Below are 23,373 nucleotides of genomic sequence, written 5' to 3'. Positions count from 1 at the left end.
AAAATTCCTTAGGAAACTCCTTAAAGATGAATTCCACAGAACTATGTTGAATGAACTGGCCATTTATTAATATAAAATTATTAAAGCAGCGTAATAAATGTTTAAATGTGAGTTTCATGGAATTGTGTTAAACAAACTGGTCACTGATTAATATAAAATTATTAAAGCAATGTAATAAATGTTTAAATATGAGTTTTGTGGAATTGTGTTGAATGAACCAGTCATTTATTAATATAGAGTTGTCAAAGCAATGTACCATATGGTTGGTGCAATGAAGAATATGCCTTTCAAAATATCAAATGTCAAAGTGACTCAAATACAGGAATAATTTGTCTTGATGTGGATGCTACGTGACTTGAACTTGTCTGGATGGTTTGAATGTTGCAGGTTACCAGCTGACGTCGGCTGAGTGCTACGATCTGCGGAGCAGCCGTGTCGTGGCAGATCAATACTGCCACTATTACCCAGAGAATGTCAAACCCAAACCAAAGCTTCAAGAGTGTAACTTGGACCCCTGTCCTGCCAGGTCAGTCTTCTCTGATAAGTGATTTGGCATAAGTAGAAATTTAGTCGTGATGATTATCCTAAAAGGAAGAAAAGCAGTCGATAATTCAAAATGTTTTCCTGTGCAATAAACTTGCTCGTGATAAATCTCATAGCAGAAGTAGCTGAGGGTCATTCCCAGACTGGTGCTCCATGCAATCTGATAACCCACAGGGAAAAAGATCACAGTGGATTTTTGCTGACATTTTATATTTACTTTGGTTCCCTATTCATCTGCCTTTAGAAGACACTTAACAATGAATAAGTCTTAGACTATGCCTGCCACAATGTTCCCAGGAGTATCTGGACTGTAGCTTTCTCTCATCTTGGTTAGTATTATTTGATGAGAAGAGCCCTAGTTTCTGGCCCTTGACCAAGCACATTCTCCATAAAATAAATATACTTCTCTGAGAGATCTAAGAGATAGATTGAAAATATTTCTCAGAATAGCCAGAGGATCAGAGATTTGGAGCTCAAAAGAACCGTAGAGGACATCTAAGTCCAAATCTCTGATTTTATGAATAAGGAAACTGAGGTTCACAGAGATTAAGTTTTTTACTACATTTAATTAGATTCAGGCCTAGATTCTGACTGCAAAATAGCCAAAATTTTAATTTAGTAGATTCAAGGAGTGATATCTGCACATCATAGTTTCCCTTTTATAACCATAATTTTGCTACCTTCTTCCAACTTGTTTGAAAGATGATGAATAAACCTGATGAATGAAATACCACTAAGAGTGAACAGTCATCTTCCTAAAATTGTAGAGAGAATATTTTTTTTAAAACCCTTACCTTCCGTCTTGGAGTCAATACTGTATATTGGCTCCAAGGCAGAAGAGTGGTAAGGGCCAGGCAATGGGGGTCAAGTGACTTGCCCAGGGTCACATAGCTGGGAAGTGTCTGAGGCCAGTTTTGAACCTAGGACCTCCCATCTCTAGGCCTGACTCTCAATCCACTGAGCTACCCAGCTGCCCCCGAGAGAATAATTTTTTTGAAAGTGGCATTTGCAATTGAAATTGAAACCCTAACTATTGTCTCCTTGCCAAAATTTAGCTTAATCATTCTCAGCTTCTGGGAAAGAACAACTTTTTCAACTCTACTATTCAAGTCATGAACTCATATGATAAGTTTGGATAAAAGGACTTATCAAATCTCAGGGGTATGAAGAAGGGTCCTATGCTAATTTTTTAAAGACATAATAGTACCAATCATTTATTATAGAAAAACAATTTTTTTAATTTAAGTTCCAGGATTGATATGAATTAAAAATGTTTTTATCTTCAGAAATGTCCTATTGGACCCAATATGATTTAGTTCTAAGGTTTCCTCCACCATTATTCACTAACTAGTAAATTTTATACATGCTCTAATGCCTCAGTTTCTGTCATTAATCATACCACCTAACTAAAATATCATAATGAACTCAGAAGAAAATATTTTCATTAATGAAAATTCCTAACAACTAATATTTGACAACCACAAGAGTAAAGGTGGTTAGTAGTTTATTTTCATATATTACATCAGAAAATTTAAAGAAAAATGTTGACCTGAAGAAATGAATATGGTGTGAAAAACTGGATAGAGTACAAAAATTATAGCCTAGCTGTTTTATTTTGAAAATCTTGGGATTTAGAAATTTTATTATCCAAGATATTTGAGTAAGACGAATCTTTATCGTCCATTTGCAGCCCTATTGCAAAAGTACTTCCCCTTAAACTTACATCCACATTCACAGCTGCAACAAGAGTAATAATGAGGCGTACAGTGGCTTTTGGTTCAGATAGACAGGTCAATTCGACAGGAGTCAAGCATTACAGAGTCAGCCTTGAAACTCTTGAGCAGTTCAAACTCCCAAAGAATTTGACATGCATATCTGGAATGGCTGGGAGATCCATTTCTCCTAACTAAGAAGAAATAGCAAAAGGCCAAATAGTCACAGAGGGATAGTTTCAACATTAAAAGCATTTTATGATAATTACACTTTAAGAAAATAAACACAATCAGAAAAAAATAACATTCATTTTTTTCCTAGCCATTGACTCTTATATGCTCTTCTCTGTTGGAGGAGAATTTTTGGCCTATTCCTTATTATCCCAAAGCAAAGCAATTCTGCATTGAAAGAAGCTCATATGTGAAATTTATGCTCCTTCTATTTTCCATGTTATTTTTTAAAATCTGCCACCACACATGTATAAATGTTAGGACAGGTGGTGGTGAAAAAAAAAAGTAGGGGAGGAAAAACAACTTAAAGACAGATGTCAGGAAGCAGGCTTTTTTTTCTTAATTCAAGAAATAATTAGGCAAAGCTGTAAAAATTAAGAGTCTTGAAGGGGGAGAAAATAATTAAGAAAGAGAAGCTATACCGTTCTGAGATCAAGCATTGCGTTCAGGTAACATTGTGAAATTCATCTAACTCAAGCTTGTAGTAAAGACAAAGACCATTCTCTGGAACATACTCTATCCAGTGACCCCATAATCCTTCCCATTACATATATTGCAGGCTCAAACCCTTCCTAGCTAAAAAGCAATCAGGGAAAAGAACACTAAAGAGCATATGTAGGTGCCCAGTCAAAAAAATTTTAAAAAGTAAAATATTGAAGTGGTCAGCTCTAATGAAAATCACATATTTCTGAATTTTGAAAATTGCTTTGTATCACTTGAGAGATCACCAAGATAGCAATAAAGGGAGGTATTTTGCTCTAGGTTCTTAGTTCACATCCCAGCTCTGTGGCTTACTACATTTGTGATCAAGCCCTCAATTTCTTCATCAATAAAAGGAGGAAATTGGTCCCTTTTCGGCCCAAAATTCTATGACTATAAATATTTCAAATTCTTTACTTTTAGGGAACTCATAATATTCTCAGCACCATGAACAGATGAATAGCTTCTAACTAGCCTTTATATTGCTCTAACAAGGTATAAAGAAGGCTGCATGGTATAAGGGCAAGAAACTTAGATTTGGAGTCAGTTCTAATCTTGTTCTATTCATTTACTATCTGTATGATCTTCTATAAGTAGCTTCTGACAGCCTCAGTTTCCTTTTCTGTAAAATGAAGGAGCCAGACTAGATGACACTAAAGTTGATCACAGCTCTAGATCCTATGATATCCCCTGGGACACTTACTAGTCACATTTTAAGACTTTACCATCTGCTTCCCCCTTTCTTTTTCCCTATCTTTTGATTTTCTCCCTTATCTTTGATTTTTTTTCTCTTACTATTTTTGTCACCTCTCCTTTTTTTCCTTTCTCCCTTTCCTCCAATGACATTCATGGTTATAGGATAGGTTTGCCAGTGGCCCTTTGGGCTACAGAAATAATTGACCTTCTAGTCCTATCCAAAGAGGTCTTTTTTTCTGGAATAAATTTTTGTTTAGGAAGAAGCTCCAAATTAGTAGCAATATACCAAATTAGGCACTCACCTTATATACCTTTTGTCAGACAGCAAAGAATGCCATGTAAACTGCAATCAGAAAATGTCATTATAACCTGATAAAAGTGATTAACACCAAGATAAATTAATATCCAGCTCCTGTAGGGCTAAAATCCACAATGGTCAGTACCAGCTGTCCCCATCAGATGTTGGGTGAAATATCAAGCCTATTTTCTGATGATTCCTATACATAACTGGAACTTCCCACAAGTATATCCTTTGCCCAAATTACAGACATATAATAGACTTGCTATTTAAAGGGTAGTTTAAATCCTCTTGAGATAGTACATGCTAGACACTGGACAAAACTGGTCCACTAGGAATTACCGACATCACCTTCTTCAATGACCTTGGTCTCAAATACTGTTTTAGGACAACAGTGCTAGACAGCGATTTTCCAAGGTTTATGAGGCAGGCTGTGAGAATAACAAAGCAGTCACCCTTTCTCCTTTCTTTGACATGGGATCCTCATTCTGAATCCAAGTCAATGAAGGGGGGGATTAAATTGGTAATTGTTGGACAAGTGAAAAAAGCTCTCACTCATCACACTATCATCGTCACCATCACTAGCAAACAAATCTGTTCCTAGAAGCAAAACTGTATCCAGATTTCCCCTTTCCTACAGGAATTTAAAAAGAAGCAGTCATAAACTTATGCCCAAACTTGCATGCCCTGGATGGTTGTACATCCAGATTGCCTCACTGGCCTTTTTGTGTTGACATGTTTCATTTAGTTTTACTCTAGGTTACATTAATTTTTCCTGGCAAGCCACACAACAGAGACATGGGTAACAAAGTGGATTCCAAGAGTGATATATAATTTTTAAGTTCTTAAAATGAGAAGCAGTGTGTCATACAACACTGGAAATATCACTGGACCAAGACTTAGGTTCTAATCGTAGATCTGCTATTCATTAATCATGTGTCTTGTACAGGACATTTCATTTCTCTGGGCCTATCTTTCCTCCTCTGTAAAATGAGATGATTGGTTTAGATGATCTCTGATCGTTAATTTTCAGCAATTTTTCATTGTAGTCACCTATACTAGTCTTTTGAATAGCAAAGACACAGAGGCCTTGCAAAATGTATTCTAGAGGGTTTGTGTTTATGAGATTTTGAAAAGTAAATAATTCAGCTGATTATATTTTAAGGACATCAGTATCTCAAGTCCAAAACCAGATACTTCCACTTGAGGCTCCATTTGTTAGGTTGTGGAATTCACTGGTATTTATTTGGTAAAAATATCATTTGTATCATGAACTTCTCTAACTCATCATGTACTCAAGATGAACAGAAGCCAGGGAGCATATTCTTCATTCTTTTTGGTTCAGTCCCAATCAATAGTAAATTCAGAAATGATCACCTCCCTTCCCTCGAGTTCACCTTTGCCAGTGTATGGTTAAATAGGCTGTATTTGGTCAAGAATGGGTAGGAAAGACCTGTATATTTGATCCTCATACTATTTTTAACTATACTGGAATTTTGCCAAGTCTCATTTATTTTTATAATGTACCTATAAACAGAAATTGCCACCAGCTCATTGGGAAGAAAAAAAGATAAATCAGAGACTCTTAAAGCTAGAAGGTGATACAGTGAATAAAATGTGGGACTTAAAGTCAAAAAGATATGAGTTTTAATCCTAACAGACACTAGCTGTGTGACCCTGTCTGACTCAGTTTCCTCATCAATAAAATGGAGATAATAATGACATCCACCACATAGAGTTGTTGTGAGAATCAAATGGGTTAACATTTATTTGTGAACCATAAAGCACTATATTAAATATGAACTAAATATTATCATTATCCAATAAAGTCCTTAATTTTACAAATTAACGAACCAGAGCTCATATTGGTAAAGTGATTTGCACAAGGTCAAGCAGTTAATTATGGGCAAAACTAAGAAGAAAGACCAGGTGTCCCATATCACTGCCTTTTTGTACTGTATGCCATTCATTTTTAATCATTCAGAGGGCTTTTGCCATTCAAAGGGCTTTTTTGCTGTTTTATAACCAAAATAATGCTCATTATAAGAATGTCTTGATCTGGCTATCATTTGGTTTTCTAAACACATATTCACACTTTTTATTTCATTCATTCCTCATAATCTTTTCAGTTTAATAGATCAGGTATTATTATTACCAATTTACAAATGAAGAAATTGAGAACAAGGAGATGAAACGAGTTGCCTGAAGTTACGCAGCTTACAGCCAACAGTGCCTTGACTAAAACAAAGGTCTCCTGCTTCCTAATCTGGTACTCCTTTCACTCTCCTATAAAACCATGCCAAAAAATATCAGCAACCTCAATTTGATAAACATTTATTAAGTACCTTCTCTGTGCCAGACACCATCTAAGTGCTGAAAATAAAAAGACAAAAATGAAATAGTCCTTAATCTCAAGGAGATTGTTGCTGTTCAGTTGTTTTCAGTCATGTTTGACTTTTCTTTACCTCATTTGGGATTTTCTTGGCAAAGATATTAGACTGGTTTGCCATTTTCTATTCTAGTTCATTTTATAAATGAAGAAACTGAGGCTAAGAGGGTGAAGTGACTTGCCCATGGCCCCACAGCTAGTAAAGGTCTGAGACCAGATTTGAACTCAAAAAGATGACTCTTACTGACTTGAGATATGCCCTCTATCTATTGTGCCACCAATCAAGGAGATTACATTCTACTAAGTAGAATAGCATAATACAAAGAAATGCAAGGTAATTTGAGAAAGAAAATATTAGCAACTAGGAGGATCAGAGGAGAGTTCATAGAGAAAGTAACATCTAAGCTGAGTCTTGAAGGGATAATAAGAATTCTGAATGACAAAAATGAGTAGTGAGTTCAGGCACAAAAGAAATTAAATAATAAGCATTGATTGATGCTATCACCAATTCGAGTAGCACTCATCAGTTCACCCCAAAACTTAATTCCTGATTTGCCTCTCTGGACACATGAAGGCTTAACATTAGCATTTATTACATATAAGCACAAATTTATATTTTATTCAGCCAAAGCTATGGCCAAACCATTAAACACAGGGAGAAACAAAGCCATCTGGAAACGAAAAGCATTTTTAGTTCATGGATAATGTTAATCTCACTCACCTAAGAGAATTGCAACTATATGGTTTATAATGACCAGGAATTTTCAACCCAAGAAATATAAAAGTATGATATTTTATAGGTCAAATACTCCTGCAATGGATATGGAATTAGAAGAGACCCCAGAAGCCAGCTAGTCTTATTCCACCCTCCCTCCATTTTACAGATGAGAAAACGAATACTCAGAGAAGTCACCAGACTTGTCTAAGGTCACACAAGTTTTAACTAAAAGAGCTGGGATTCAACTCTAGGTCTTCTGACTAAAAAATCCATCTCTCTTTCTTCTACACCACACTGCCTCACAAAGACAATAACAACATTGCTCGTTTGGACATTTTTTTTTATTTTTTTTAAGTCTTGTCTAGTTGCCCACAGCAGCATACTTTTGTTGATCTCCTTACAATAAAATCTAGTACAATAAATGTTACCTAATGATCATTCTAGAAAAAAAACTGTCATACAGGTCTACACTATGTAATGTTGTCCACAAACAACTTTGTTTTGTAATCACCTTATTAAAACCTCATATTATAACAGCCAGAATGTCCTAAAACACGGCTGTCATGTTATAATGCCAGTTGTCCATTTATGGCCTTGTTCTTATGATATCAATTTTACCCTGTAGCTTTTGAAAAATTAGTTAACAATATGTATGGAACATCCTATACCTGATAGTGATTTATTTGCAAAGTACTTCTTTGCTAGTTTATTACTTGCTTCCCCAGATTGATCCCAGCACAGGTACATGGTACTTGGACTTCAACAATATTTATTTAGCCCATTCTTCAATAGTATTGGGTGAATGGAGATGAGACATGACATATATTGACTTCTCTGTCACTTTTCCTTAGCTCCCTTAAATGCTTTTCTCATCCTCCTCAACATCTTTCAGTGGGAGCTGAGTTACCCAGGACACAACTTGAATTATGGAGTTGCAAAGCTATCATATAGCAGCAGAAAAGGAGAGACAGACAGACAGACAGAGACAAAGAGAGACATACAGAGAGACAGAGAGACAGAAAGAGACAGAGACAGAGACATAGAGAGATGAGCTGTCCTTTTTCAAAGAGGAGTTTGTGAAGGCAAACAAAAGGAGCATGGACAGAGGGAGCAACTAGCCTTTCAGCTGCCTTCATCTTCCTCATTCCTGTATGCCAACCCATTTCCTCAAAAATAAAAATGGCAAAACTCCCAAATCTCCCTGACCCACCCCATCAAACACTAGACAAGCCAAAAACCAAAAACTAGAAAAAGGAGGCAGAGTTGAGAAGAACAAATACAAATTTGTTTAAAGGTCTTCTCTCCCTCCTTCCTTCTCTGTATTCAGAGTCCTTCTTAACTCACTAATTTGAGGCAACAGCTATTTGTTTGTCTCCCACCCCTACAGTCTGGTGACATGACCTATAGAAATGGAGTTCTTATAGTAACATCCCACAACAACAATAATAATTTCAGGTACCAATGGACTTTGTTATGCCAGAATTATTGTATGTGTTGGCAAAAAAAAGTAGATGTCCCACCAGAATGAGCTGTGTCCACAATGATTTCCCAAAGCCAGACCATTGCTCTGAAGTCAGAGCTCTAAACACAATAGACCTTCTGGGAACACTAAACCTACTACAGATCTTTGAGGAGTTTCTCTCACCCCAACCAGATGTGCTCATTGATTCTCATTTGCAATTTCTCTCTCTCTTAATGCTTGCCTTTAGAGATGATAAGGTAGGATACCTTTCCAGCACTTTTTTGAAGTGCTAAATCTCCACCCCACATCCCCGAAAAGTTCCTTGCCTATCCTTCCTATCTCTGTTCTCTTCTCTTCGATGAATGATAATGGCCCGAGAACAGAATAGTGAAGGCAGAGAAGAGAATATAATTTTTTCCCAGTCTCTCACTGTCTCTTTCTTTTTTCTTCCATTCCATATACTGTCACCTATCTTCTCACCCCTCTGTCTTCTCAGACCTCCCCCTACCATACAATATATTGTTCCAAATACAGACCATGCTTTCTTTTTTTGTGGTCAAATATGGCATGTGTAAAAACATGAACATCTTCCAAAATCAGTGTTATTTTTCAGTTATATTTCAGAATAATGGTTTCAGTATTTTCAGGATACACATGTGTATATGTATACATATATTCTTTCCCTCTCTGTGTCTGTCTACATACATTTTGTGTATGTCTCTATATAAACATATAGCACATATATTCCTTTCAAAGATATCCTATTTGAGAGATACAGCCTATAATGGTCCCAATTTACACAGAAATGAAGTTTAAACATAATAAGAAAAAATTCCCCATAGGCCAGGCTGATATCTTTATCATTCTTAAGAATGTTCTCTTGACATAGGGTAAAGAAACAAAGAAACCCTTAATGGTAAACAACAATAAATTAACTTTAGAATAAATTGTAGTCTACTCTAATGACTATGACCTGAAATAAAAGGGGTATAACATTAATCCCAAAGGAGCTCAGAGTCCACTCTAACGTGTATGCATAAACAGTATTGGACAGAGTGCTATTGTTTGGACATCTACTGTTTTCACAGGTGCCATATAGTCATCTTAAGAGTCTTCACCATGACCCATGCCATGAAAAGACAAATAGTACTACAGTTTTGCTGGTTCAAAATTTAAAGCTACTATTTTAAATAAAAACAGAAATTCCAAATCCTCCCAAAGCAAAGTTAAACATCTTGAGTTCTGACAAGTCTCTTCTAATTCCTCCCTTCCCCTCCAATCTACTTCCATCAGTTGTTCCATTAGAAAAAATTAGTCAATACCTAATCAGTTGTAGAAGTCTATAAAAATTTAGCATAATATTGAAAGTCATTCAACAAATATCAAAAATATTTTGCAAGAAAATATTCTGCCTTCATATTTGGGACATTAAAACTTTGTTGCTGTTTAGTTGTTTCAGTCCAACTCTTGATGATTTTATTTGGGGTTTTCTGGCAAAGATCAAAGAGTGGTTTGCCATTTCCTTCTCTAAATCATTTTACAGATAAAGAAATGAAGCCAAAAGGTTTAGATGACTTGCACAGCTAATAAATGTCTGAGGTCAGATTTGAACTTAGGTCTTCCAGAATATAGGCCCTGTGCTCAATCTTTAAATCTACATGTCAATAAAAATTAAAATCCTAGATAAAGTTTAATATAATCTCAAAAGACAATTTGTATTTATCTTTAACTTTGGGTCAATTGATAGCTGGGATGTTTAAAAAATTTAATATGGAAGCAAATAGAAATTCATTTAAAACTGAGGAGGAAAAAAAGGAAGTTGCTTCTATCACTAAATTTAACTATTTCTTAAAAGAGCTCAACAAATGTGATCCTTAAGTTAGATGGGAAATAGCCTCTAAATGAAAAGGAAGAAAGAAATAAGTTGCTTTATATAATTTTTAGTTGTAGAAAGAAATATAATTGTAACATTTAATCCCTTCCCATCCTTCCAGAATCCAGAAGATTCTTACACACAGCAGTTTTAATGAGCCATGGAAAACCAGACCTGACCAAATTGAGTTTGACCACAATTTTGCCTTTAAGATAAGTACAGACTCAGCTAGGTTAGGTAGACCTGGAGTCAGGAAGACCTCAGTTCAAATCTGGCTTCAGACTCTTAATAGGTATATGACCCTGGGCAAGTCACCTAACCCTGTTTACCTCAGTTTCCTCATCTGTAAAATGAGCCAGAGAAGGAAATGGCAAACCACTCCAATATCTTTGCCAAGAAAACCCCAAACAGTCACAAAGATTCTGGTGTGACTGAAACAATAGGCCCAAAAGCTCAACACCTTCCCCTGTGCTTTCCCTCCATAAGTCATTCAATCACTTTCATACTTCACAGTCTTTCTTTAATCAAACAAATGAAATTTCGCTCTTGCATCATTTTTCCTTTTGTGATTTCTTCATGAATTATGTGGGTTCTTTTCTCCTTTCCCTCTTACCCATTCTATTATCCATTCAGTGCTATATTTTACTGTAACCCATAAAACCCAATTCAAATGCCCCTCTTTTTGGGGGGTTACTTATCTAAACAAGATCTACTGAAAGGTAACTGATGATAGGGCCAGAGTGTTGCATGTGGGAAAATAGAAGGTTTTGCCCATGAATATTACCAAGAGTCTCCTCGTTACTTTTTAAAAATGAAATAAATAGGTCTAGAGTCCAAACACCCATTCCTATAATGCATAAATGACATTTGTCAGTGGAGAGATGAAAGGCATTACTCTCTATCCCCACTGGCTTTTGCATTTCCTTCCTTCAGCAACAATAAGTAATGAATCCAAGTTAAGTAATTGATCTTCAATAAGGAACCATGCTGAGAAAATTAGAGGACTTAACTGAATTTGTATTAAAGCAATGGTTAATATAGTCTTAGAAGCAGGATCTCTCTTGATATCCTTTGTAAAAATAACAGAATGTTGAACTGCAAGTTCAAGTGAGGGTAGCCTAGTATTTGCTACTGACTTATAGATTTTACTTCTTGTTCTTTTCTCGGTATCAATAACACCAGAATCTCTGGTGCCATATCAAAAGCAATTATAATTATATATACTTCAATCATTCTACCTTTGTCTAATAGAGAACATGCCTTTGATGACCCTCATCCAGTACTTTTCAAGGAGCATTTGCTATAAAATTTCCAGGGACCTATCAAGAAAAAGAAAAAATGTATACCATTTTCAAAGGCATGTTAAAAGGGTATCTATGTACTAGACTTATGTTTTCATCAATTTAGGGAACTCTTGGATGAGGAAACTGACTCTACCAATGTAGGTTGACTCCTTTTGTACAACTTAAAATCTTTGAAAATTGTGTACGGTAATTAGAATATATAATTGTGTCATTTCTTCATGAGCACCTAGAAAAGGCACTGATAATGATGTTGTTGATGATGACTCAATAGGATATAAAATTTATTCAGATTAAAGAACATAATAAAGTTTATTGTATCATGTTTAACAAGGAGGTGAATATTTGGGAGTTGTAACTCTTTCCCATGGAATTTCCTTCTTGAAACAGAAAATTAGTCTCATGAAACAATGTTCTCCCAAACTTGGCTTTGCCCATTCTTATACATATCTTATACATAAAGATAAGAAACTCTTCTTAGTGTTGTTTTCAAAGTCTTAATTGAGTCAATAGAACATGTTATCAATGTTGTTTTGCAATTATGTAAAAAAAAGTTGTATAATGTAATCATTTAGTGTTTATTTTATTGTGTGTACCTTCTACTCAGAGGGTTGGCATTATTGTTCCTAACAGTGACGGCTACAAGCAGATCATGCCTTATGACCTCTACCATCCCCTTCCTCGGTACGTAAATCAACAACCCTGATACTAGAATTAGTTATCTGGTATTCTGACTTTTTTTTTTGCATAGCAACTCTGTTTTTCCTATAAAAGTAAAATGGTAGATGATATATTTCCCACTCCCTTCTGAGATCACCCATTGAATAATGTTGGCATGCCCAGCCTCTAACCTTGTCATTTTAAAAAACCATGTAAAGATAGGTTAGCGTTACATTGAAGCTGACACAGTAGTTCAGTCTGATTAGATACACTTTGTGGGTTTATATTCCATCTTTCTCTACTTTTCTTTGTCTTCTTCTCTGTTTCCCCTGCAATAGGACCCCAGTCATTAAAGTACTTCTCCAAAATGTCAAACAAACACTGCCACAAGTATCATTGTAGACCCATGAATGTGGAATTCCAGATGTTGCATTAGTATGCATTTGATTTTTTAAATCATTTTCATTTTAGAAGAAATTAACAATTAGGAAAGAAAACTAAACTCCTCAGTTTCATATCCTTGTTATTCAGAACAGCCATTTAGGCTTTCAAAAATAGTATAAAATCTCATGTAAATGCTACTTCACATTTTATAAGTATAATATTTTTACAAGCTGGAAAAATAATGAAAAAGTACAGTGAGAGCATTCTAAAATGATTGTTCTCGTTTTAAATCCATTAATAATAAAGTAGGGCAGGGGGGAGCCAAATAATAGTCCATTGAATAAATGTGTTGTCATACCCAGAAGCAGGCAAAAGTCTCACTATTCGTGAGACTTTAAAATTTGTGCTTTTGTACTTTGACTCGAAGTAACCACACAGATTGCTTTTGTACTTTATTCCATTGGTCTCCTTTCCCTTCATGAATCTAAATCTGGGATATTGTCCCCAGTTTAGTTGCATTTTACAGCTAGTAATATTTAAACTCCTTGAGAGAAGAACTTTTTTCACTGTTTTCCTGTCTCCGTTGGCTAGCCCAGTATCTTAAACCTAGAAGGTACCTAATAAATGCTAATTTGACTGGCTTGGGTGGCAATTAACATATGCGTTGTGTAATCTATACTATATATAATCAAACATTTGGACCAAGTCCAAAATGTGAACCTACACTCAGAACAAATAACTTGAATTTGCTAAATCTCAAATGAAATGGAACCCTGAGTTATTCTTCATAAAACCAGCCAATGTTGTAGGCTTATTTTGCTTTTGTATTGTTGTTGTTGTTATTGTTTTGTTGGTGGTGGTGGTGTTGTGGGGGGTGTGTATGTGTGTGTGTGTGTGTGTGTGTGTGTGTGTGTGTGTGTGTGATCTAATAAAATACCTTGAAACAAAACGAAACTTGCATATTCTCTAGAACTAGCAGATAGAAACTAAAGTAGAATACCAACATATTCTCTGAATTCCACTAGTGTTTCTTTGGTATGAGTTCCTATTATTAATAATAACAACATACCAGGTTCCCATTGATATAGATATCTAAATTACAGATTACAATAAAATAACAAAAAGAGCCCATGTGAATTTAAAAGTGAGCCTGAATTTTATGTTATGGTTTGGGAAACACTTTCTTTTGTATTATCTCCATCTCTGTGACCTTTGGTGTAAGTCATTTAACTTCTCTAAAACTCAGTTTCTTCATTTGTAAAATGAAAGCATTGGACCAAATAATACCTAAGATCCCTTTTATCTCTAAATCTAAAATCCTTTATCTTTGTTATAATGACTACCCCAGTATTATTAAAAATTCATACAGGGGCAGCTGGGTAGCTCAGTGGATTGAGAGCCAGGCCTAGAGACGGGAGGTCCTAGGTTCAAATCCGGCCTCAGACACTTCCCAGCTGTGTGACCCTGGGCAAGTCACTTGACCCCCATTGCCTACCCTTACCAATCTTCCACCTATAAGTCAATACACAGAAGTTAAGGGTTTAAAATTAAAAAAAAAAATTCATACACTCTCTGGTTTAATTTTTTCTAGAATAATTAATTTTAGGTAACTTGATATGTTAAGAATTAAAGGATTTCCCCAAACACAAATATAAATATTAGATGACTGGTTTTGTTTGCAACATGTAGAAATTTATTCTATTGTTTTATGGGCACACAAGTAATTCTGTCTCTATCGTGGTAGAGATGCATGGCAAATTAACATATATGTTTATTATAGTTTATGTATCTATTACTAAGGCTAGTTATCAATTTGAAAATTCCCCCAGTCAGTGAAAGCTGTTTATTTTAGGCATATATGTTCCAATTTTACAAGAAAAAAAATTAAAGTGATGAAAAATTTTAAGATAGCAGCATCTTTGATCAAGGCAAAAGACTACAAATAAATGAATAACTTAAGAATTGGAAGAATGTACAATAGAAAAATACATTCACTTATTTTTATTCTTCCCTTACTCTGTTATATAGATATTCACACACATAAATATACACATATGTACATATGCAAGGTCTAAGAATACCCTGTGATGCTTCATATGAATTTGAAATTTGCAATCATGTAAAATATTTTCCCATCCTAATTGAGAATTTTGAATTCTTACATAAAATATAATTTATGTCTCTAAGATAGGGATAGAAACTAGACCAGTGAGTTTATTGGTATAGGGAACTCTTGAATAAAAAAACTTTCTCTACCAATGCAACCCAACACTTCCTCTGAAGTTTATAATCTTGGAATTCTGTCTAGAACTCCAAGAGATTACATGATTTGCCCAGGATCATACAGCCAGGAGTGTCAGAGGCACAACTTGAATTCAGATCTTCCTGACTTCAAGAACAGTTCTTTATCCTTTACAATCTGCTCACTGTAAGAAATTAAATTCAAGTGTGTAGCAAATTATACATCCCTAGCCCATTTATCCTACAGGATGATATTAGTGCTCAAATCCTTTTTATTTCTATTAATATTTTAAGCAGCCCTGGGCAAATGCCTACAACTACTTGTTCAGCTGATATGCTGTCCTCTTTGAATACTATCTACCCACATATTACTGAAGGATTGACCACAAGTCTGTTTCTCTTAATTGGAAATTCATATGTGTCTATTTTACAAACATGAAAAGGTTCTTTTTTGTAATCATGCTGTGCATTACTGGGAATATTCATATAAAACCAACTATGGAAGCTTCTTTGTGGCATCTGACCACGATGCGCCAAAGCCAGGTTTAGCAGACATTTAAAACACTACTGTGTTCAGAAAACTGTTCTCTAAGGTTGAGAGAAGAGTATAGTATCTTTCTGACTCTTTGGATGTACATTTGAAGAGAATTAGGGTTTCCATTAGAAAATATTTCCCTCTGGAGCATCCTAATGATCCCCCAAACTGAATAAATCAGCTGTAAGCTTACTAAAGCTTAAAACTACACTAAGATATTTTGGATACTCAGTATATACAAAAATTGATTCCTATGTTGTTGTAAAATTAAGTCCAGTATGAGGATAAACATACATTTATATATTCTGCCTACTTCTTTAGACTATAGATTGAGAACTCTTGGTAGTGATAGCCTCGTGATAACCCAAGGAAGAATGGTTTCAGAGTTGATTTTTCCTGATAAGGAGCAACTCTCCTTGGGGATACTTTGCTCCGCTGGAAGGATCAGAAATTCTCTGAGGGGCTAAACTGCAGCCCTGCTCTCCTCATTATGATACTTTCTTATGTACCTCCTGGGGAAGTGTGCATAGGAAAATATTGTATTTGGCAGCATGTCCCAGCTGCTGGCAGTAGGAATAGTGATTGTTGCCTAAAGTTGAGCAGTGAAGAGAGAGTGGAGGAGGGTCTGTCCTCTCTGTAACTGGGGAAATAACTTTGTGCAAAAAAAAATCAAGGTTGTTATCTTTAATATGACATACTATCTATAAACAAAATTGTATGAAACATTAGAATAAATGCTTCCAAGCTATATTTCTATTTGTATAGTACCCTTGACTTTTATAGATCAAGTATATTAACTTCTTGACATTTCATTTTTTCCCCCAAGCCAAATGTCATTCTCTTATAAACAAAACAGAAATTTAAGTTCTTTGCCAGCCTCCCAACCACCAGAGCACTACACACAAACAAATAAGTATGTCATCGTTTGACTTCGTGGTTCCTTCCTTCAGCAATTCTGTATTTTCTGAAGTTAGTTTGAAAGGAGAAAAGAATTGCTTTGGGGAGATGTAGGCAAAGTTTCCCCTCTCCACAGAATTCTCCAAAGCTAGATGGGTCCAGAAGTAAATCAAATTTTCTTAAAAGCGATATCAGACAATGTTATCCTTAAACTAACCTTCAGATCACTATGTTGAAAACTATAAGAGCGTAGAAACAAGCCAGCTTGTCCAATCAGAATCAAACCTAGACCCAGTGCTACCCATGCATTTATCCAAATTAAAGTCCTGAATCAGCTGACATCTTTCAATAACTGAGAAATTAACACATGATGACTGTGTTCCCATGTTTGTTCTTAATCTAGTGATGTGTTTGCATAATTAATCATTTTTGTAGTCATTAGGACTTTTAGAACATCACAATGGTAGGAAGTTAGGTAAGAGATAAATCGAATGCTTGTAACTATTCTTTAATTCACAAGACTCATTCCATGGATAGAAAAAAGAAATACTCCATTTTGCCTTTTTGATCTTCTCAGAATCACTAATAAAGAAAAAGTCATGTTGTAGATAAACAGTGCATTCGATTAAGCATTAAAATGTCAACCCAGGCACAATCTACCATATTAGTCCATATTTAGATCATATCCCTAAAATAATTTTGAATTATGAAATTATGAAAATTTGAAATATGAAATAAAATAATTTCAAAAATCTTTTTGAAAAGAAAAATATACTAAAAAAGTCATCAGTTAAAAGCTAAACTCAAATTTTGTATAAATCAGATGGGGTGTTTATTCTTGAATCAATGCAGTCTGCAAATTCTTAATGAATATTAACTTGTCATTGGCTTTAGCCGAGACATCAAATCTTCCCCCTTTTCTGTTATGTTTTGTATACTTTTATGCTCATTAGCTAGTTGACTTTATTTATCAGATTTCATGTCACATAGATTTTTTGGCTCTTTTGGCGATCTCTTACAACTTTACTAACAAGAGGAAAATTTGGCTGGGGAGAGTGGGAAATGATTAAAAGATTAATGAAAGCCGGTATCCTTTTCACAACTACTGCCTTCTTCCTACACAGGTGGGAAAGCACGCCATGGACAGCCTGCTCCTCCTCCTGTGGAGGTGGCATCCAGAGCCGGACAGTTTCCTGTGTAGAAGAAGACATCCAGGGGCATGTCAGTTCAGTGGAAGAATGGAAATGCATGTACACTCCTAAGATGCCTATTGTTCAGCCCTGCAACATTTTTGACTGTCCTAAGTGGCTGGCACAAGAGTGGTCTCCGGTAACTGTGCCTTCTTTCTTTGTGTGTTTAGGAGAGTAAGTCCATTCTTCAGTCTTTTCATCACCACTCTGCCTGGTAAACCTACTTTGTCCATCACTGTCCACTTTGGTTGAGTTTACCTAGTGTTCTATAGCCTACTGGTAATGGCAGGGGATGGGGATGGGGAGAACTGGGGAATAGGAGAGAATAGGAGAATAGGATCATGATTCTCAAACATAGTATGCTTACAGGTAAAAAATAAAGCTGAATTATCCTCCTACTTTTATTTCCCTGCTTCTAAGCAACCTGCTTGACCCTGTATCTTGCAGGAATTCCACCCTGCCATTTTCCATGTTGCAGTATTCAAGAAAAAGTTCCATGTGGCTCCAAATAATGCCAGTGGCCACAGAAGTAGCTGTCAGAAAAACATAAACTCTTCAAATTCACCAGGACCTTAGATGCTCTCAAACTTGATCCTTTTATTTTTTCAGATGAGGAAACTGAGCCCAATAGGAGTTAAGTGACTTGATCAAAGTCAATTAGTCAGAACTAGAACCTATATCCTATTGATTTATAGTCTAGCATTCTTTTTATGACATGATGCTGGGCTCCCTGACCCACAGGTCATATGTCATTTAAGTTCGATGGCTAATATTTAGATTCTGGGTCTACAAAAATAGATGTGACCCATAGATCAAGCAGATCAGCCGAGATACACTTCTGTTTCTACTCCTCATAGAGCCAGGTACTATAGATTTCTGGTTATTGATGAGAGAAATCATTTGGTGTTTTTTTTTTGTTTTCTCATTTACTTTGGGTCTGCTCCCATCCATGTCAGTCCGGCCTTAGAGTTAGAAGCAGTGCCTATCCATGAGCCTTGCCTAAAAGGTTTCTTCATCAGCTCTTTCCTCTGATGTGATCACTAAAATTGACTGTACTGTGACATAAATCAATCATAGAAAAAAGGCAGAAACAAACCTAACAACTGGTATTTTCTGTGACTTAGACATCAGCAAGAAAGCATTTATTAAGCATGTATTATGTACTAGTTACTGTGCTGAGCACTAGGATTACAAAAAAATCAAGAAAACAGTTCCTCCTACATTCTAGTGGGAGATGAAATATGTCCATATGTAGATACCTAGAAGATATTTACCACGCATGTGCAAGGTAATCTTAGAGAGGGAAGCACTAGTAACTGAGGAAGCTAGGGAAGGTCTATAAAAATGGTGCTTGAGCTGTCTTGAAGGAAGCCATTGGAGGAAAAGAGGGAAAATATTCCAGATACAGCTGCAGGTCATAAAGTAATTCTGAAAAGAAAAACTCAATACAATTCAAAACCGGACAGAAACTCTACAATATTTGATATGATCTCATTATACCAAATATGCATTCAAGGAGATGCTTACTGGATGTTGACTAATATAAACCAAAGGGGCAGCTAAGAGGCTTAATAGATAGAGAGTCAGGCCTAGAGATGGGAAGTTCTGGGTTCAAATTTGGCCTTAAGCACTTCCTAACTGTGTGACCCTAGGAAAGTCATTTAACTCCAATTGCCTAGACCTAACTGCTCTTCTGCCTTGGAACCAATGCTTAGTATCCATTCTAAGAAAGAAAGTAAGAGTTTTAAAATCTAAGAGAATATAGTTTTTTAGGAGAAACCTGAATGCAACTATTTATGGAAAAGCTAAAGTTAGGGTCATATCTGGGTGGCAAATTAAGCTGGCTCTTACTGGTGATTTGAGACTGATTCCGAAATTGGAAGAAATAGGTTTAAATCATGACTCCTCTGTTTACCACTGCTGTGGCATTGAGCAAATCACTCAACCTACCTGCACCTCATTTTCCTCATCTTTAAAATACAAGGGTTGAACTAAATGGCCTCTGAGACCCCTTCCAGCTCTATATCTATGACCCTGTGACAGCAATAAGACACAAAGTCGAACAATCAAGTCAATAGCAAGAATGGTCCTGTCTAGTAGACTGAAAGCAAATAGAATTTCAGGCTGGATAATTTGAATTTATACTTTGTCCCTTATAGGTATTGCTCACCAAATTTTCCTAGTCAAATGAGATTTTATTAGTATTAGCTCGTATCTTCGCCAGAATAGCTTTTAGATTTATAGTGGTAAAGATTCAGAGACTGGAAATATGTCAGCCCTTTCCCTAATAAAGTGGGTAACTATTTTGAAGACTGGTATCATACAATATAATATCTACTTGACAGATATTTATTAAGTATCTACTATGTTTAATGTCCCATGTTAAGTATTATGAGGGGGTAGAGAGATGGACAACATGTAAACCTGCCCCATAGGTTTAAAAGCTAGTAAAAGAGAGAAGATATATAAGACAACTGAAAATCTTGGGGGAAATTGTTTTAAATAGCATTTCTTCTATTTGCAGTATTTTGTATGAAGAATTATTCTACTCTATTTAAATAAGGCATTATTGTCTCCTCCTATTCTTCCTCCTCTTCCTCCTTCTCTTCTGATTTTTCTTCTCCTTCTCCTCTTCTTCTCCTCATCTAACTCCTTTTTTCTTCCTCTTCTTCCTCTTCTTCTTCCTACTCCTCTTATTCCTCCTCTTCTTCCTCTTCCTTTTCTTATTATTCTCCTTCTCTTTCCTCTCATCTTCATCATCCTCCCCCCCCCTCTCTCTCCCCTTCTCTGTTTCCCCAGTGTACAGTGACATGTGGCCAGGGACTCAGATACCGTGTAGTCCTCTGTATTGATCATCGAGGAATGCATACAGGTGGTTGCAGCCCTAAAACAAAGCCACACATAAAAGAAGAATGCATTATACCCACTCCCTGCTATAAACCCAAAGGTAAGATGGCAGGTGGCCCATTATGAAGCTGTTAATTGCCTACTTGTTCTAGAGCTACTTTGATCTCCTTGGAATTTTTTTTAAAGCCTCTCAAGTGTCCATGTCCCCTAGCAACTGTACTTTGTGATTTAAAACTGCACTGGAAAGACTGTTGAATATATCAGTATGTATCACAAATAAGTTTGAAAACCACTAAATCGACCATTATTAATTACATTTTAAATACAGAGTTAGAACCTAACTGATCACAAAACTTATAAATGCTATTGTTGAAAAGTATCATAAGATTTATCTGTTTTATTATATCTATGTAATGATTTATTTAAAATAGATCAAATATTATAGAAAAATTCATACATTTGGCAGCCTACACTTCTTATTGTTACAAAGAGGAAAATTGCACGCAATTGCTGGAGCACATTTTTAATGTCAAATATGTCTTACTGTTAAAATATAAATGTCTATTTTAATGTATAATTTTAACATATGAAATATATTTTCATATATTAAGATTATTTTGAGCATCTAACTGATCAAAATGTGAAGATCTCAATCAAGATAACTGCAAATAAAGCATTTTACTAAAATTTCAAATACTTTGTTTTAAATTTATAAAAATTTCACTGGTATCTGAATTCATTTTTAATTTTAAAAATTCCAAATAAAACAAAAAAACAAAAACCAAACATTTACATACATAATGCAAAACAATAAAAAGGGATTATTGATGAATCTACCAAAAGGTGAGCAACAGCTCCTTCTTTGACTTTTATTTTTGCAGTCTTTCCCCTACATGGGAATTTGGCAGTCAGAGGTCATAGATAAGACCCTTTCACAGGTACACTGATTCATTTTCTCGGAGCATGATGATTAGTTTTTATACATGTGTTCTGTAGACATTACATTTATTTTTAATTTGTAAATATAAATTTTAAAAACTCATTTACCAGACACTTTAAATAAAAGTATTCCTTATTAGAAAAACTTTTTTAAAAGAAAACTAATTTGTATTTTATCAAATTTAGAAAATCTTTTAAAATATATCTTTACATTGTCAACCAATTTATTATCATAAGCTATGATGTCTTGGGCAAAAGCGAATATCATTATGAGCTCTAAAATAATGATTGAAAAAGAAATCAATATAGAGTATGACAGTAATTATCACAATGTTACTCACAGAAAGGAAAAAAATTAATGTTTGCGTATGAAGTTAAGCTTCACACATACCAATTGGCTATTGATAATTGTTTGCTGTTTTTTGGTTTTAGAGTGTTTTTTCATGGAAAGAAAAATTCAAACCTATATCCAAAATAGATTCCCTTTTTAGTTTTGATTCTTCCTGCTAAGAATGTATAGAGTTGTAGTAAAAAAAAATGTCAGTGGAGATATACCATATTGCTACCTTTCAAATGATGACAATCCCTTCTGGCTTGAACAGTTCAACATTTTTCATTTGTTTTACTTATAACTAAACTTGTTTAAAGGCAAATAATGATATCCTTAATTTAAAATAGTAATATATATTTGTTAGTTCTCTCTGTAGCAAGCCACTTCAGAGAGTGAAATGTAGCTTGTGGTTAACTATCTGAGAATAAAATCTAGTTTTTCACAGTTAAGTAGAAAGATCTGGCTTGCTAAACATCATTAAAATGCCATATAATTCTACAGAGTGTGCGTGTGTATGAATATGGACATATTTCTTTCATCTTTGTAATTATATGTTATAAAACGGTGATAAAGCTTCTCTGGCTTGTGTTATAAAAGCATATTCACTCATAAATGGTGCCAATAAATATGTCAGAAGAGGAATCTTGGCAGCCATTTTTGTGAAGACTAGGAAGTATATTCTAAATTACTTGGCTAATGTGGGGGAAATGGTGGAACAAAGCAAATGATTGATTATGACTCATTTTCTAACTCCCAGGTTGTTTTTGCAAATGGTACCTGTATGAGTAAGACACTTTCAAGTAGATATAATCTCATCATTGTGGTTATTCCCTCCATCAAGAACAGATCACAATATGGCCATACCTTATCCTACGATCCCATGATCCTCCCATAAATTCACCAGAGAATATATGCTTCCTAAAGCCAAAGCCTTCCCCTAGGTCTTTAAATATTTTGTAGATACCATTGGAGCACTTGGACTGTCCATCTTTTATCTCATGTTATATAGTTCCTTTGGTCCTGCATTTTTCATTTCATTCCACATCTTGCAAATGTCATTGAGTATTATAGTACACAGTCCAAAATTCTAATTTTTTGTTATATGTTGTGAGTTATGTTGTAAGTTCAAATTACCAGATTTTTTTCCATTTTAAAAAAACATTGCAGACCATATTTAACTAAAAAGAGTTGTGCTATGAAAAATGTTAGACTTTCAGAGTAATATTGTACTGTTCTATTTTACACTAATTTTTGAAAGGCATTATTTTTTCTTGTTCTATAATGAAAGGAAAGGATGTTTGTTAAAAATCAGAATTAATAATCCTAAAATATAAACTTTTAAAAATACTGATAATAATAGCCTTCCTTTTCCCCATTTGTCCTAAAAACCTACATTCTACATACATAGTCATTAATAGCATTAGCATTTCAATTTTTGTTTTTGTTTGGCTTCCTATTTTTTGAGATGTATATCAGCCATTATCCATATTAAGAGTGAATTCAAGCTCACATATAGAAACTCATTATATACACTCTTTAAATGTATAAATAGGAAAAGTTAAGTTGTTGGCCCCTACATGACAAACATCAGAAATTGCATTAATCAGATTTTACTCAAAAATAAGTTTTTTGAGTGCTTGAAAGAA

General features: G+C 35.0%; 1 protein-coding gene across 1 annotated transcript in view; it reads left to right on the top strand.

The window, feature by feature from the left end:
- The window catches only part of ADAMTSL1 (ADAMTS like 1), a 392,524-nt gene that overhangs the window by 186,690 nt on the left and 182,461 nt on the right, over positions 1 to 23,373 (top strand). Inside the window, 4 exon segments of the mRNA XM_044657022.1 lie at positions 388 to 526; positions 12,337 to 12,387; positions 17,545 to 17,749; positions 20,410 to 20,557. Coding sequence (XP_044512957.1) covers positions 388 to 526; positions 12,337 to 12,387; positions 17,545 to 17,749; positions 20,410 to 20,557 — 543 coding nt within the window.

This window comes from Gracilinanus agilis, chromosome 1 (assembly GCF_016433145.1).
Source record: "Gracilinanus agilis isolate LMUSP501 chromosome 1, AgileGrace, whole genome shotgun sequence".
Taxonomy (NCBI): domain Eukaryota; kingdom Metazoa; phylum Chordata; class Mammalia; order Didelphimorphia; family Didelphidae; genus Gracilinanus; species Gracilinanus agilis.
This window is presented reverse-complemented; position numbering and strand designations above follow the sequence as displayed.